This window comes from Heliconius melpomene, chromosome 16, assembly GCF_056956725.1.
Source record: "Heliconius melpomene rosina isolate 202511_hmr_F chromosome 16, ASM5695672v1, whole genome shotgun sequence".
Classification (NCBI taxonomy): domain Eukaryota; kingdom Metazoa; phylum Arthropoda; class Insecta; order Lepidoptera; family Nymphalidae; genus Heliconius; species Heliconius melpomene.
The window spans coordinates 8,657,369-8,671,108 of NC_140404.1; the positions used below are offsets into that span (position 1 = coordinate 8,657,369).

Below are 13,740 nucleotides of genomic sequence, written 5' to 3' on the forward strand. Positions count from 1 at the left end.
AAGTCAATAATATTTTTAACAAATTATTATAGTTTAAATCTATAGACAAAACTGATGGAGAATTATTTGGATGATCCTAACAGTCGAGGTCGAGTCGATTAATACTTATTTTTCTATTATATAATAGAAAGTATTAAAATCGTCATATGTACTCACTCATATGTACAAGCAAGTGTGTAGATAAATTGTATAGGTATCTTTACTTTAAAAAATTAAAAGATCAAATGAAATTGATTTTATCGATTATAAATAATTATTTTTATGCATTATTTTCGTGATAATTATATACAAAAATATTATCTATAATTTATAATTTTTTTATGTAATTTCTTGTATATACTGTGTTATATGTATTTTGAAATAAACGAAGTAATTGGTTTAAAACTGTAAATATCCTTACTTAAAGATGGTACAGCAGCGACTGCACATGAGAATACTATTACTTCTCTAAATGAAACTTTACTTCGTACATACTCTCTTTTTAAATGAGCTGTTTTGTATTCTTCGGTAATTTAATAGTTCTAAAAATGTTATCTATTTAAATGAAGGGTGTGACAAGGATCATTATAAATTATTGTGGCGATTTAAATTGGGTCCAATCTAAGTGATATTTATGGGGTAAATAATAATTTGCAACCCTTCTGTTGGGTGAAGGGATGATGATTATGACTGCTAGACCAGCGACGCGTGCGTTGGCACCTGCTCAATTGGACGCGTGTCGCTAATATATGTTTTTAGTCGATTTCATATTGGGAGGTTGATATTGTATGGTTTTTAATTTTAGTACGTTGCTAGGTATTAATAAAAAAATAATATTTAATATGTTTTTGGTCTATTAATTAAAATATATTTATTATTTTCTTATAGATAATATAGTGGGGAGTGGAAGTGTCTTAATGGGAACGGAGGGTGTCAACTTTGAACTGCTTGGTTCCCTCTGCTTATTCTGCTATATGCGGGATATAGCGCGAAGTTAAGAGAAAATAATTTAAAAAATCAAGCAATAACATATCCTATAACGACTCCATTTTGCAAAAATATTAAACATAAATTTTTATTTTTTATTATTTTTGTGATAAACTATATACAAGGTAACTAACATCAATTTATTTTAATGTGTATTTTACCATATACGTTACCGCTGTCGTCGGTGTCGTGACGGCCTTTCGTGTCATGGAAGTTTCGTATGCTTTAAATATTCAGAATATGTGTTTGTTTACTTTTCTTGGTAAACACCTAAGGACAGAAACCACAATGCATTAAGTTATTAAATTTACTACAATGGGCGTAGAAATAGGACGGTCCGGGTGGTCCGTGCCCACTCCAGAATAGTTCTGTGCCCATTCCACAAATTTTACTATCAAAAAATTTGCCCTGAAAAATTAAAAATACATCTTTATAGGTTAGGCCACCACCTGAAATTATCCCTGGATACGCCCATGTCTACAATTTATTTTTGTAACTATTTAAAAACATACCTATCTACGACTAATTGATCGATTAAATATTTTGCACAGTTTAACAAAGAAACAACTCCGAAGCGTCTGGGCAACTGGCAGGTCCCTCGCTGGGCTCCTACTAGAGCTCGTCCTGTCGAAATGAGACCCAACCCGAAGCCGATATGCGATCTCAACGGTCGTTTCCTACCTGGAGCTCCACGAGGATCCTCCAAATGTTTTGGACACTACACTGGAACATGGGATTTGCCAAGAAAACTTACAAGGAAAGTTGGTAAGTATTTAAAATAGATATGGATACTTAGGTAAACAGTTCTTTCTGGAGTATGTTTAATGCTAGTCCTAGCGAATGGCACAAAGTGTGACTGTACACGCGACTGGTTGTGGGTTTGATCCCCAGTCGATAAAATATTTATTTTAATTATATATTCTTCTCTCTAGTGTCGGAGGAAAGTACGGCGTTGAGTTCCTCCACTCAACATGCAATGCCTCCAGAATTCGGCAGAAAGTGGGTAACGGAGTGTTTTAACATTAAGTTCCCTCTGCCTACCCTGCTGTATGCGTGATACAGCGTGAAGCTGATTTATTTTATTATTTTTTTAAGTATAGTAGTGTTTAAATAACAACTACAAATAAACGACAATAAAAACCGAACTAAATAAATGGATGACATCGAAGACAGTAAACATTCATCCGTCACGTGTATATTCGCGATATGGTATTCGTACATTGTAAAGGTATGATCGTAAAATTTCGTAGTTTTACTTGTTAACACGAGCAGGACCGCTTCTTCCTTCGACATTTTACGTGTTACCAAGTACTTTCTTTTACGAAGTAAGGTAAATGTACGGGAGTTCGGCAGTTTAAGGCTCTCATAACTTTAAACTATTGTAAATACATTATTAAAGGTTATATGAATTTGCAAATTTTAGTGTGATCAAAGTGGGTCTTTTGGCAGTAATTTAATGTGTGAATTATGCGGTTTAACTTAACCTTAATTTTTATATTAATTTATTTGTGGACCTCTAATTTGAACCCTACTTCGTGATAAAATTTAGCTCTGTTTCTAACTTCGTGAGTTTGTGTCCCCTATTTCGGGTCACAAGTTTTTACCTCGCAAGTGAGGTTTTATAATAAAAAAAATAAACACCTTTATTGGTTTGGATTGTAAAGATTTTGTAAATAAAAAAAAATAGGTAGATCAGCTTAACGACATTAAAACTTTCATAAAAAAAAACAAATCAAATTAAATCATCTTCACGCTGTATCCCGCACACAGCAGGATAGGCCTAGGTAGGTAGGTAGGTAGATAGGTAGGGACCTAGTGTTTTTAAAACACTCCGTTCCCCACTTTCTGCGGAATTCCGGAGTCACAGCATGTTAAGTGGCACAACTCAACGCCGTGCTTTGCCTGAAATATAAATTTAAATAAATATTTTCTATTTTCTATACTATTCCTATTTTTATCTCCTGGAGTGGGGATCGAACCCACAACCAGTCGGTTTTACAGTCACACTTTGTACTCCTGCGCCACGAGTAGCCCCAACTTTTATAATTTACAAATTATATAAGCTCAGTTTTAAAAAAACTACATTTTTGAACGTTTATATATTTTTTTTATAAAAAATATATAAAAAAACTCAAAATTCAAGTTAAATTTTTTGAAGCTAGGTATGCCAGTTTATAGAACTATATATTTTCGCAACCAGTTTGTACGGCGTTTTTTGTTTAGTAGGTATATATTATATTCCTGAAAAATTCTTGAAAAAATAAAAAGATCTTTATTTAGACTTATAACAAGACTAAGATAAACACTATTAACAAAGACAAAGAAGTCAATGTGCTGATTTTACGTAGATTTATTTGTCACGAAGTTAGAGAAAATAATGAAATGTAGGGGATCTTATTTCGTGTTACTGATTTTAGTAACTTCCGCAGTTCTGTTTATTCAGTATTTTTTACATTATGTAAAGTAATCATTAACAACCATGTATATTCGATAAAATACACAAAAATAAATTATAAAGGTTGATTAAAAAATAAAATTACATTGGCAGTACCTATACGAATTTAGCTTAAAATTACCAATTCAGGTTACCTTTAAAATAGTAATATAGAAATTTAAGTGGACAAAACATATACCGAATTTCGATCACGAGAAACTTTAATAAATACAGTAACTGATTTTAAGCTTTAAATTTAAATTATCTTAGTTATAACATAAATATAAATTTATTAAAAAGTATCTAAGATTTCCCTAATTCGGTAGTAACACGAAATAGCGGACACTTGATAAATAAAATGTCTGCTATTTCGTGAATCGATTTATTGCAATTTTAAAAGAATTTTATGCTTCCATCTATTTTTTTTTTCAATAAAATGTTTAATTATAGAATACAAAAAAGCATATATTCAATGTTTTATTCGAATAACTTACCTTTGTCTTTCTACAACCTTAAGAAATTCTTACCCTAGTCTTACGGTCGCAAGCATCGCAGACACGTTACAATGCAGTTTGTAGCCAACTCTGCGTTTAAAATGTCGCTATACGCTCAATTTTATCATTAAAATATTGTTACTTAGTTTTTAGACAGTTGAAAGTATAAAGATTATATAACAATATATAGTTTCCGTAAATAATACTTAAATTGCTTATTATTTTTGCCAGAAGCAAAACTCACGAAACCACGTACTATCACGAAGTTACCGTCACTTACCTTAGTTTACTTTTGCAGCTATGTTTTGTCATACCTACATAACATACGATTCCTAGTAATATCTAATTTACACGCGATTCAAAATTTAATAGGTATCTTTGAGTACTAAGTGCTGTTTTGGTTTTAGCTGAGGAGTTGGCGAAGGAGCCGCCAGATGGAAGGTTCCCGGATTGGGTGAACATGCGTGTGCAGAGGCCAGCGGCAGCACGCATGCGCGTCGGTAAACGCGGTAAAGCGACGGAGGACAAACGGCCCAAAGAGGAACAGACTTTTGCCGTAAGTGGATGAGATTGCACGTGACCTTTTAGTTTGCGAGTTTTGACTGTCGTTTGTTGTTAGACTGTATGATAATCGAAAGTAAATCGACATTTATATCACGTGAGTTCCCGTAGTTAATATTTATTCTCGCACCTTTTTTGTTTTTTACTATTTAAATATATTCATTATTTGAATTGTTTTAGAGTTGGAATAAATGTTTTAAGCAATAAAATATATATTTATATATAAAATTGGATAACTTCTATTTTCCTATTGGATATTGTGGTCCAAAATATCTTTCTGATTTTTAACCGGCTTCTGTAAACGGACGAAGTTCTCAATTCGACTCGACTTGGACTTTCGAATGGGTGGACCGATTTTCAAGACTTATTATTTCCCGAGTGGTCCCATTTTTAACACAGATTTTCGTTAAGTTATCATATTAATAATATTCTATTAAACCTGGTGTATGTATATGTAGGTACATTAAATATATAGGCATAATTACTATAGCATTTCCATTTCTGGTTGTTTATGAAAAGCAAAGTTATTTTTCGGCGGGAGATGTTTAATTGTTTACACAGTTGGTCTTGGTAAAGAAAAGGCCTAACTTCTATCATTTTATAATGTTTAATATCTGATGTTCGGAATTACAATGTATTTATAATCCATAAGTAATGATAATTAAACTTTAAACTTCATAAAACAAATGCATTATCAAATTATTATCAATGAGGTTTGTTAACGTACACCTGTGGATTTTTCTTCTAGATAAGATTGTCATTAATCGTGTCCGATAAAATAAAATAGAAACTTTGTTGCGCAAGAGCATAATTATACAGGGTGGAATTGTCAGCACCACTTTAAATGAAACCACAGTTTTAACTACTCTATAAAAGCCTAATATAATTCAGAAAAAAATTAATTCCCAAAAATGAAAAAGTTATTTTTTCAAACAAAATAAATAATAAAATTATCGTTTTAGAATAAAACGCCATTTGTAAAGTATAACATAAACACGCATACATTTACCTATCAAAGCGGTAACGTCGTACACTTATGTGTGCGTCACACAAAATATAGGTATGGATAAAAATCGTGAAATGAAAAAAAAAATCCTACGTCCAAACTATTGAGATACCTTGATTAATTTCTTTAGTTCTGCGTTTGAAATATTTTACTCTATATGCGGTATCAGTAAAAGGAGCGCTGCCTCTTCCACCTGTATATTAATAATATCTATGATTGTGGAACGATAAGGTTGAAGAAATTTAAATACATACTCATGCTTTCCCTTTAAATTTTCACCTTGAAAATATATTGAATTATCAGTGTAAAAAGGATTAAAAACACGATTAAAACATGCGCATCTTTAGTGCTTTCTAAGATTTAAGTATGTAGTTGTTAAGAAATACTTGTATCGTTCAAATATTTTACACGGCATTAATAACTCTGTGCCCTATTTTAAATACATATAGGTACTTGTTTAGAAAGACTTAGTTTTTTGCTTCTACTTATTAAATACATACTTATATGATGAATCATAAATATTCCTTCAATTATATTATTATTTATATTTTCGTCATTAACATTGAAGTTCAATATTGATCTTAGATATACTAATAAAGATCTCTAATTAAATTTTTCTCCTTTCAGAAAAATCTGTGTCCATATCATAAGCGTACAAGTAAAAAGAAAAGCAGGAAATGAGGAACATTTTTTTCGTATAATTAACTTCTTTTTTTTCGTTTTTCATAATATTTTTCTAAATTCTTGCATGTCTGAACATAATTAGGAACAAGAAGAGGATCAAGGTCGTAGTAAAGAGTCATCAGGTACTACATTAGAAAAATACCAAAATTATGATACTAGAGAAAGTGACAGCGACAAGGACGATGCAGGTTTGGATATAAATAAAAATAAAAAAGAACCAACAGATGATGAAGGCCATGGTCCTTATATACCAGGATCGAAAACTGATCCTGATAAGAGACATGAAAACTACGACCTTTTGGTAAAAGGTGCTGTGGAACATATTCATGGTCCACAAGAGGATCCAACAGACAAATTTTGGCGCAAAGTTGCTGAAAAGGCAAGAAAAAATGATAATTTCCAAGATAATATGAAATTTAACAAAAAAGGCGATACACCGAAACTTCCTTATGTAAATGTTTCCCAAAATTTCAATTTCGCGAAAAAAATGCACTCGGGAAATCTTGAGCACGAGCCTTTACCTGATACGTTAGGATATCGTAATCTCACAAAAGTTGGTGAGCACCGAGACTCAGATATTGTAGTGAAGCCTTACGCTATTGGCTGGAAAGGCTATGGTGCATCAGGACCAACCTGTTGTACTAAAATGCGGGTGCATAGACCTAAAACTTGTGATCCTAAAAAAAGTGGAAGTGAAGGAAATGATCAAAAACAACGCCCTGCAACGTCAGGTTTAGACCTAGGAGGCCAATATAAAAAACCTATGTCCTTGATGGATTTAGCAATTTGTTGGGATTTCAAGACCGACGATCCGAAAAGAGAGCCAAGGCTGCCAAAACATATCGACGGTTCAAATGGATCGTTAGCGCCAGCTGTTTTCACAATGGTCCATACCCCTAAGGAAGAAGTTCATGAGACGGTTTTAGGACACGCATATCCAATATTTAATCAAAATAAAAATTTGGATGATATTGGACGTCATAGCGTACCTCATTTTGAAAAAGATATGACTAAGGAGAAAAGAAAAGATTCTTGTGATGTACAATATTGTCAACAGCACAATGAAGCAGAAAAAAGTATTAAATCTCGATCATCAAGCAGGAAAAGTTCCGCCCAATCTGGAATCAAGAGCCCTTGTGATGGTATACATGGTTGTGGTACACTTTCAGATGTTAGCCAAAATTACATGCATGGTAACTCGATACATAAATCCAAACACATAAAAGAAGCTTGGAATGCTGATAACAAAGATAAAAGTTTGAAATATGATATAAATAGAAATCGACACAGTTTGGAATCTTATGAAAAAACACCTTTAGCGCAAGGCAAATTACACCAAAGCTCACCCAACGAATCTCAAATATTAAAACATTCTTCCAAGGAGTCGTCTAAAACAAGCGAAACATCTAACAGTAGACACAAAAACTGTATTTCTTGTAATGGGGCAAAAGTGCCTATGGAAAAGAAACCAAAAGACGATTATAAATTCGCCTTCAAAGCTGGAAACCCTAATTCTGTCCAAAGTACCGGCTCAAACGATTCAAAAGAGCTTAAAATACCGAAAATGCGTCATCCCTATACCAAAAAGTCCTATACAATTCCAACCTTAGCACCTCCATTCAGTATATGGCGTGATGCAAACGCTACAGGTTATCCAGAGCACTGGAGACTGGCCAGTGTGTATCAACACGCCTATAAACCGCCCGAACAGCGACGTAAGCCCCTTATTGAAAGTGTATATCAATAAAATACTTCTTTTTATATAATATTAGGCTAAATAAGAGGTATACAACAGCAAGAATCAACACGTTTTAAATATTGTATTTATTATTAAATTTCAGTGACAAATGTTTTTATCATTTACACCTGCGCTGCTATCTTAATTTTATCAGGCTTAGGTGTCTTTGAAATGTAAAGAAATTATTAATAAAGGCTAATTTAAATAAATAACTAATATATAGGCTAATTTAAATAAATAACTAATATATAGGAAATATAACAATCCTACTTTTACCTATGTATACCTACAGATAAATTAATTTCATGTAGTAAATATTAATATGTATATTAAGAACCCGTCACGACGCAGAGGGATTGACTCAAAATTTAAAGTTGTGAATTCGATGCACGATGATGATCATTCTATAGAGAATGATTATTTAGATTAAAATTTCCCTAAGATTATGATTTTCCCTAAGATTAAGAGAAGAAGACTTAAGATATTCCAATTAGACTAAGAACGGCGTTTATATCTGCCACTCAGCTCAGGAAGCCTCAAATATTGGTTGGTGCGTGGAAGACAGTATCTTAGTCTTATGGCTAAATTAATTCTTAGCCTTATGGATAAGATACTGTTAATGTTGAATAATTATTTTTAAGGAACATAAGTACCTTCTGCCTATTTCGCTTTGCAAGAAAACCGTGCAGTTCCTTTCTAAATGTATATCCAAAGAAAAATTAAACCATAATTTATCAACATAAGCATAAATTTATTAAATAACTAAGGTAAAAATCGTTCATATTCCATAAAAAATGTGCACTTTCTTATCGTTTCCCATGCCTTGATGCAATACTGGAACCATCCTTTTTCAGATAAATTTGGTACATTTGTTATTTGATGTCTATTTACACCTAGAAGCAACCATCGCAGGCGTTTCGCCAATTGCTCAAAATCAGGGTGACCTCGATAAATATCGCGGTTATCTAAAAACAAAATAAAATTATTAATTTGATATCACACTTTGTACCCCGCATATAGCAGGATAGGAAGAGGGAAGGTAGTATCAACACATGTAAGAGTAAAGTTGTTGTGTGTTCCCACTTTAACTTGGGTTGATGAACGACGGGGGTTAGCGATGCAAAACGCGGCGTTGAGTGCCGCCACTCAACACGCAATATATAGTATAAATAGTTCAATCTGCTTATCCTGTTTTGGGCTGTACCCCGCAGTGTAAAACTTAAAAAAACCTAAAATTGATTTTTTTTTAAAAAATCACCTTGTTTAAAAAAAATTAAAAAAAAAAACAAGTGTGATATATTATTCGATTCTCTTTGCATCATGCGGGGTTTTCGTGAAGATAAACAAACACCAGGTGTTATTTGGTATTATAATTGTATTTATCGTTGTTACTTCATCAATACATTATTTAGTATATCTTTAACATTGACGTCAAATTTAATACTTTATTTTTATTGAATTCTGTCGTTTAGGATCATTTTTAAATTACATTACTTTGTTTCTAAAAAAATATCTTATTATTGTATAGCTTTTATTGAATAGTGATACATGTACATAGTGTGGGGCTGATTTGTCATTTTTAAGGCTGGATCCACACTATAACGCCGGTCATAGATCGTTCTCGGTCAGTCATATTCTTATATGAAAAACCCCGGCCAAGTTTAAGTAAGCTTATGATAGTATCTTACCAAAGTCACTGTATATTTCTGGCAATAAAAACAAGTTGATTGGAGAACCACATGTCTCTATAGTGTACGACTTGGAAACATTATTGATATTTATACCATTTTTGTTTGTGTCGCTATACAAATACATGCCAGATTGGAGTTGAAGATTTGACCTTTGGAAAACTTTTCTGTAAAATAAAATGTTTAAAATTCTGTGAGTTACAAGATACAACTAAAATAAAGAAAAACCTACTAAATGTGAAATAGCAAAAACAAACACTTTTAAAATATTAAAAATGATAAATTATTATTTTATTTATTTTACATTGGTGAAATGTCTCGATAATTGGATGGTGGGTCGGGAAAAGAATGTCTTGACACCTGGTTCCCTAATCCTACCCTATTATATGCAGAATACAGAGTGAACCTAAAACATTTTTTTTTCATCTTCACGCTGGTGTCTACCCTATTGTGTGCGGGAACCTAGCGTTGAGACATTCCGTTCCCTACTTTTTGCCGAATTCTGGAGGCATTGCGTGTTGAGGGGCAGAGCTCAACGCCGCGCTTTGCCTCAACACCAGAGCGAAGAAATGGAACAATAAACTTAAACAAATATTTCACTTCCTCGAGTGGGGATCGAACCCACAACCGTCGCGTTAGTCACACCCTTATGCCGCTGCGCCACGATGGCCTCGATAAATAATTAATAAGGACAATATTAAAAGTATATTAAATATATTATTAAAAATAATTTATTAAATATATTATTAAATTTAATTATATTATTAAAAAGTAAAATTTATGTTACCTATACAAATCTTGCATAGTTTTAATGGCCTCCGGTGTAAAATCTTCCAATTGGCATCTATTGTGTAAGAGAAGTAAGTGTGGATGGTTTTCACCACTTGATGTAGATTCGGGATTTTCTTGGTTTGTATTGACAGTTGACGCAGAAAGTGACGGTTTTAACATTTCAGCTGTTTGGATGTAACTGGAGAAAAAAGTGGAATTATTTTCATTCATCGTTTTGGTATATAAGAAATGTCTCAGAAACCTTGAACAGAGTGTGCTAACACTAAGTTTAAAGAAATATCTGTTAGTACTGAAAGCCTAGTATAAATTTAAAAACAAATTACCGCAAAAAATTATAATCAGTGAACCAATCCTGAATTACAATTAGCACATGGCATACGGCCATTAGGTAAGAAGCTATTTGGAGGCAATCCACTGTTAAAATGTTAGCACTCCTTGCTGTTATGGGGTTGGAATTTGTTTCTTCTATCAACGATGGCGACCATAACGGTTGACAGTCAAGAAGTATTACACGATCTGTTGTTATGTACATGTCTATACCTGGAACAAATTTATTTGTTTTTTTTTTTAGCTTCATGCTGCATTCCGCTCAAAGGAGAGTAGACTAAAGGAACCTGGGGGGTGTTAAGGTACTCTGTTCCAAACTGCCGCTGATATTTTAAGGCACTGTATATTAGCGGCAGAACTCAACGCCGACGCCAGCTTTGTTTAAGTAAATTATTTGTTCCAACTGGGACTCAAAGTGAAAGTTAGGAGTTTATGTCCCAGCCCAGGTCTGGAATGGTGTTGACTTTTGTCTACTGGGAAGCATATTGTAACGTCAAGGCACTAGGTTCTCTTTTCCTAAACAGTTAAATAAATTCCTAATATTTTGTTATTATTTTTTAAAACAAATATACAGTCAAAAATATATAAAACAATATATTACCTTTAGTACAATGTACACCCCTCTCTATATATTCCATATCTTGCATTTTAAACTTAAATATACTATGTTGGTCTTGAGTTTCTTGTGTTTCAGTTATATTTAAGCTGTCCATTTGATTTTCTACTGATATGTCATTAGAATCATTCGTGGAATCTGCAGGTACTTCATGCGAATTAAGAATTTGCTTACACAAATTGTCAATAGGACTATTTTGGGCAATTAAATTTAGGATCATTGATTTTCCAACACCTTGCATACCTGGAAATTATTTTAATCATTAAAATTCTGGTTTCTTATGGAATGCACTGACCATAACAGTTCCTAAGTGTAAACATATATGTCAAAATGTAAAGTTTATGGGAGAGCACAATAAAGATTCATCTTACTTTTAAAAATAAAGTAAACCTATGGATATTTACTATACATTTATGTTTATAATTGTATTTAATTTTTTAAGAGTAAGATAAACCTTTATTCTGATTTCCCTAAACCTTCTTTTTTGACATGGCAGTTTATATGTAGGAACCCTCGATTTTTTTATCTATTCTAGTTTGTTTTATTCTCATTTTTATTAAAAAAACTATTATGTATAAAAAATTGTCCTTGTAAATATATATATATATATACTAGCGGCCCGCTCGCGGTTTCAACTGCATGACCTGTTATCATTAATTTCTGTCTCCATGACCTACGTCCAAGTGACGTCTATGTAAAATTTGAGACTCCTAGCATTTGTAGTAACGAAGTTTCATACAAACTTTCGACCCCAAAAACAACCCCTTAGAAGTTGAATACTACAAATTCCCATCTTAGCGAGCACCCACAACCTATAAATAACTCCTATGCAAAATTTGAGATATCTAGCACATGTAGTTTCTGAGATTTCGTGATGAGTGAGTGACCTTTCGATTTTATATATATAGATATAATTAATATATAAATTATATGCAATAATGATTTACATACCTATTACACCCACAATCAGATAGTTACTGTTAGTGTCATTTAGAAATTCTAATGCTGATGTATTGAAATCTAAATTTTCATCCAGCAATTTTACTGGCCCAGTCATTAACTTAGCTGGCTGGCTTAACTTTTGTTCTAAAAATAATATTTAATGTAGAAGTTTAAAAAAAGATACTTTTATAATACATTAAAGGCCATTTTGGAGCCAATGGACAGCAACTGACTGTATTTTTTCGGTTGAATTCCCACTTTCAATATGCAGTCTTGAATATAAGACGGTTTATTTTAATTAATTATTATTATTATTCAATGAATATTATATAAGAAGTTACATGCTTCATTTTTTTAGCATCAAATACTTTACCATTAGTTTACTAAGAAAAAAGTTAATAAAGAAACTTTGCAGTACTTTTTTTAAATCAATTATCCAAAAACACATTTTGACATTTGTGACAATGATACTTTGAAACAGACCAGAGCTAGCATTACATTCCCAAGCCGTGTTATCATTTATACATAATTAATTTGGTAATAACTTGTTATTCTCAATAAATGAATACCTTTCCTTTCTTTATTTTCATTGTGAGCAATTTTTGATGGCTGTGTCGATTCAGCTTCTGTTCCTATCGATTTAGGGCTAGTTGGCCTTTCGTCTTTCGGCGTACTCTGCTCACGTGTTTTTAATATAATGGTAGGCTGTTTTTCTTTTTCATCTTTAACTTTCATCGAATCCTTCGTAGAAGTTTCTCGGTCTGATTTTAAAATAACTGGACGCCTTGGAGCACTCATAGTTTCCTGTAGTGATATTATTTTAAATAAGTACTTACATCTAAAAACTGAAATTTTAAAATTGATTTTATAGAAACGTACTTTTATAAATATTTTTTTCTTTTTGTCTGCCATCTTTTACTTTTATTTGACTTTTGAATATAATTGTCTATTGACAAATTTTAAAAAAGATGCATAAAAATATATTTTTACATTTTTGCAATATTTAAAAAATCCAAACAATATACAATTTTGACAAGTGACAATGACAAAAAAATGTTTAATGGCATGTACTCGCTTGCCTAATCTCGGCAAGCCTCACAGGAGAGGGTGACACTACACTTGCTTACTAATGACCATTGTTTTGATTTGCATAATTGACTAAAATAAATCAATAATATTTTTTAAACATAAAATGGCTTTTAGTCTTTATTTATTTTGAAATGATATAATATGATTAATCATTCAAATATTTTAGCTAGTTCTAGTAGTAGCTAGTTTATTTATCCTTATAAATGTTTGTTTTTATTACTTGGATTATATTAAAATAAACAATATACTACATATTGCCATCTATTTATTTGCTTGTAAATTATTATAATATTATGCAGAAATAATGCCGTGATTTTTTCAGCATCGTTATTCAGTTTACAGCATTGGTTAACTAAAACTTAATTTACGTTAATAAAAATAACACAATACATAACAATAATAT

At 32.0% G+C, this 13,740-nt stretch overlaps 3 protein-coding genes across 4 annotated transcripts; 2 read left to right on the forward strand and 1 right to left on the reverse strand.

The window, feature by feature from the left end:
- The first annotated feature begins 1,167 nt into the window (after nt 1-1,167).
- Nucleotides 1,168-6,228, forward strand: LOC146530935 (uncharacterized). Its single transcript, XM_085198815.1, has 3 exons — nt 1,168-1,731; nt 4,302-4,450; nt 6,089-6,228. The coding sequence occupies exons 1-3, from the start codon at nt 1,599-1,601 to the stop codon at nt 6,140-6,142; spliced, it is 336 nt and encodes a 111-aa protein (XP_085054941.1). The 5' UTR covers nt 1,168-1,598; the 3' UTR covers nt 6,143-6,228.
- Nucleotides 6,229-6,554: 326 nt separating this feature from the next.
- On the forward strand, nt 6,555-8,551 carry LOC146530936 (uncharacterized). Its single transcript, XM_085198814.1, has one exon. It carries the CDS (start codon nt 6,555-6,557, stop codon nt 7,890-7,892), a length of 1,338 nt encoding a protein of 445 aa, XP_085054940.1. The 3' UTR covers nt 7,893-8,551.
- A 62-nt stretch (nt 8,552-8,613) lies between these two features.
- Nucleotides 8,614-13,711, reverse strand: LOC146530937 (nonsense-mediated mRNA decay factor SMG9). 2 transcript variants are annotated; one of them, XM_085198812.1, is made up of 8 exons: nt 13,128-13,711; nt 12,818-13,052; nt 12,258-12,392; nt 11,292-11,549; nt 10,687-10,903; nt 10,359-10,541; nt 9,572-9,738; nt 8,614-8,848 (listed from the first exon to the last, which is right to left on the reverse strand). In XM_085198812.1, exons 1-8 carry the CDS (start codon nt 13,158-13,160, stop codon nt 8,646-8,648), a joined length of 1,431 nt encoding a protein of 476 aa, XP_085054938.1. In that variant the 5' UTR covers nt 13,161-13,711; the 3' UTR covers nt 8,614-8,645. The 2 variants fall into 2 exon arrangements, with proteins under 2 accessions (XP_085054938.1, XP_085054939.1); XM_085198813.1 differs by lacking the exon at nt 12,258-12,392 and having other exon boundaries at nt 13,128-13,329.
- Between the last annotated feature and the right edge of the window lie 29 nt (nt 13,712-13,740).

What these genes read in the sequence shown, in the direction of transcription:
- LOC146530937 (XM_085198812.1), bottom strand. Translation starts at nt 13,160, where the DNA reads ATGGCAGACAAAAAGAAAAAAATATTTATAAAA. An exon ending in TGAAAATAAAGAAAGGAAAG is followed by an intron (nt 12,393 to 12,817) that starts GTATTCATTTAT and finishes TATTATTTTTAG; the next exon opens with AACAAAAGTTAAGCCAGCCA. An exon ending in AGAAATATACAGTGACTTTG is followed by an intron (nt 8,849 to 9,571) that starts GTAAGATACTAT and finishes TTTTGTTTTTAG; the next exon opens with ATAACCGCGATATTTATCGA.
- LOC146530936 (XM_085198814.1), top strand. Translation starts at nt 6,555, where the DNA reads ATGAAATTTAACAAAAAAGGCGATACACCGAAACTTCCTTATGTAAAT.
- LOC146530935 (XM_085198815.1), top strand. Translation starts at nt 1,599, where the DNA reads ATGAGACCCAACCCGAAGCCGATATGCGATCTCAACGGTCGTTTCCTA. An exon ending in AAAACTTACAAGGAAAGTTG is followed by an intron (nt 1,732 to 4,301) that starts GTAAGTATTTAA and finishes TTTTGGTTTTAG; the next exon opens with CTGAGGAGTTGGCGAAGGAG. An exon ending in AAGAGGAACAGACTTTTGCC is followed by an intron (nt 4,451 to 6,088) that starts GTAAGTGGATGA and finishes TTCTCCTTTCAG; the next exon opens with AAAAATCTGTGTCCATATCA.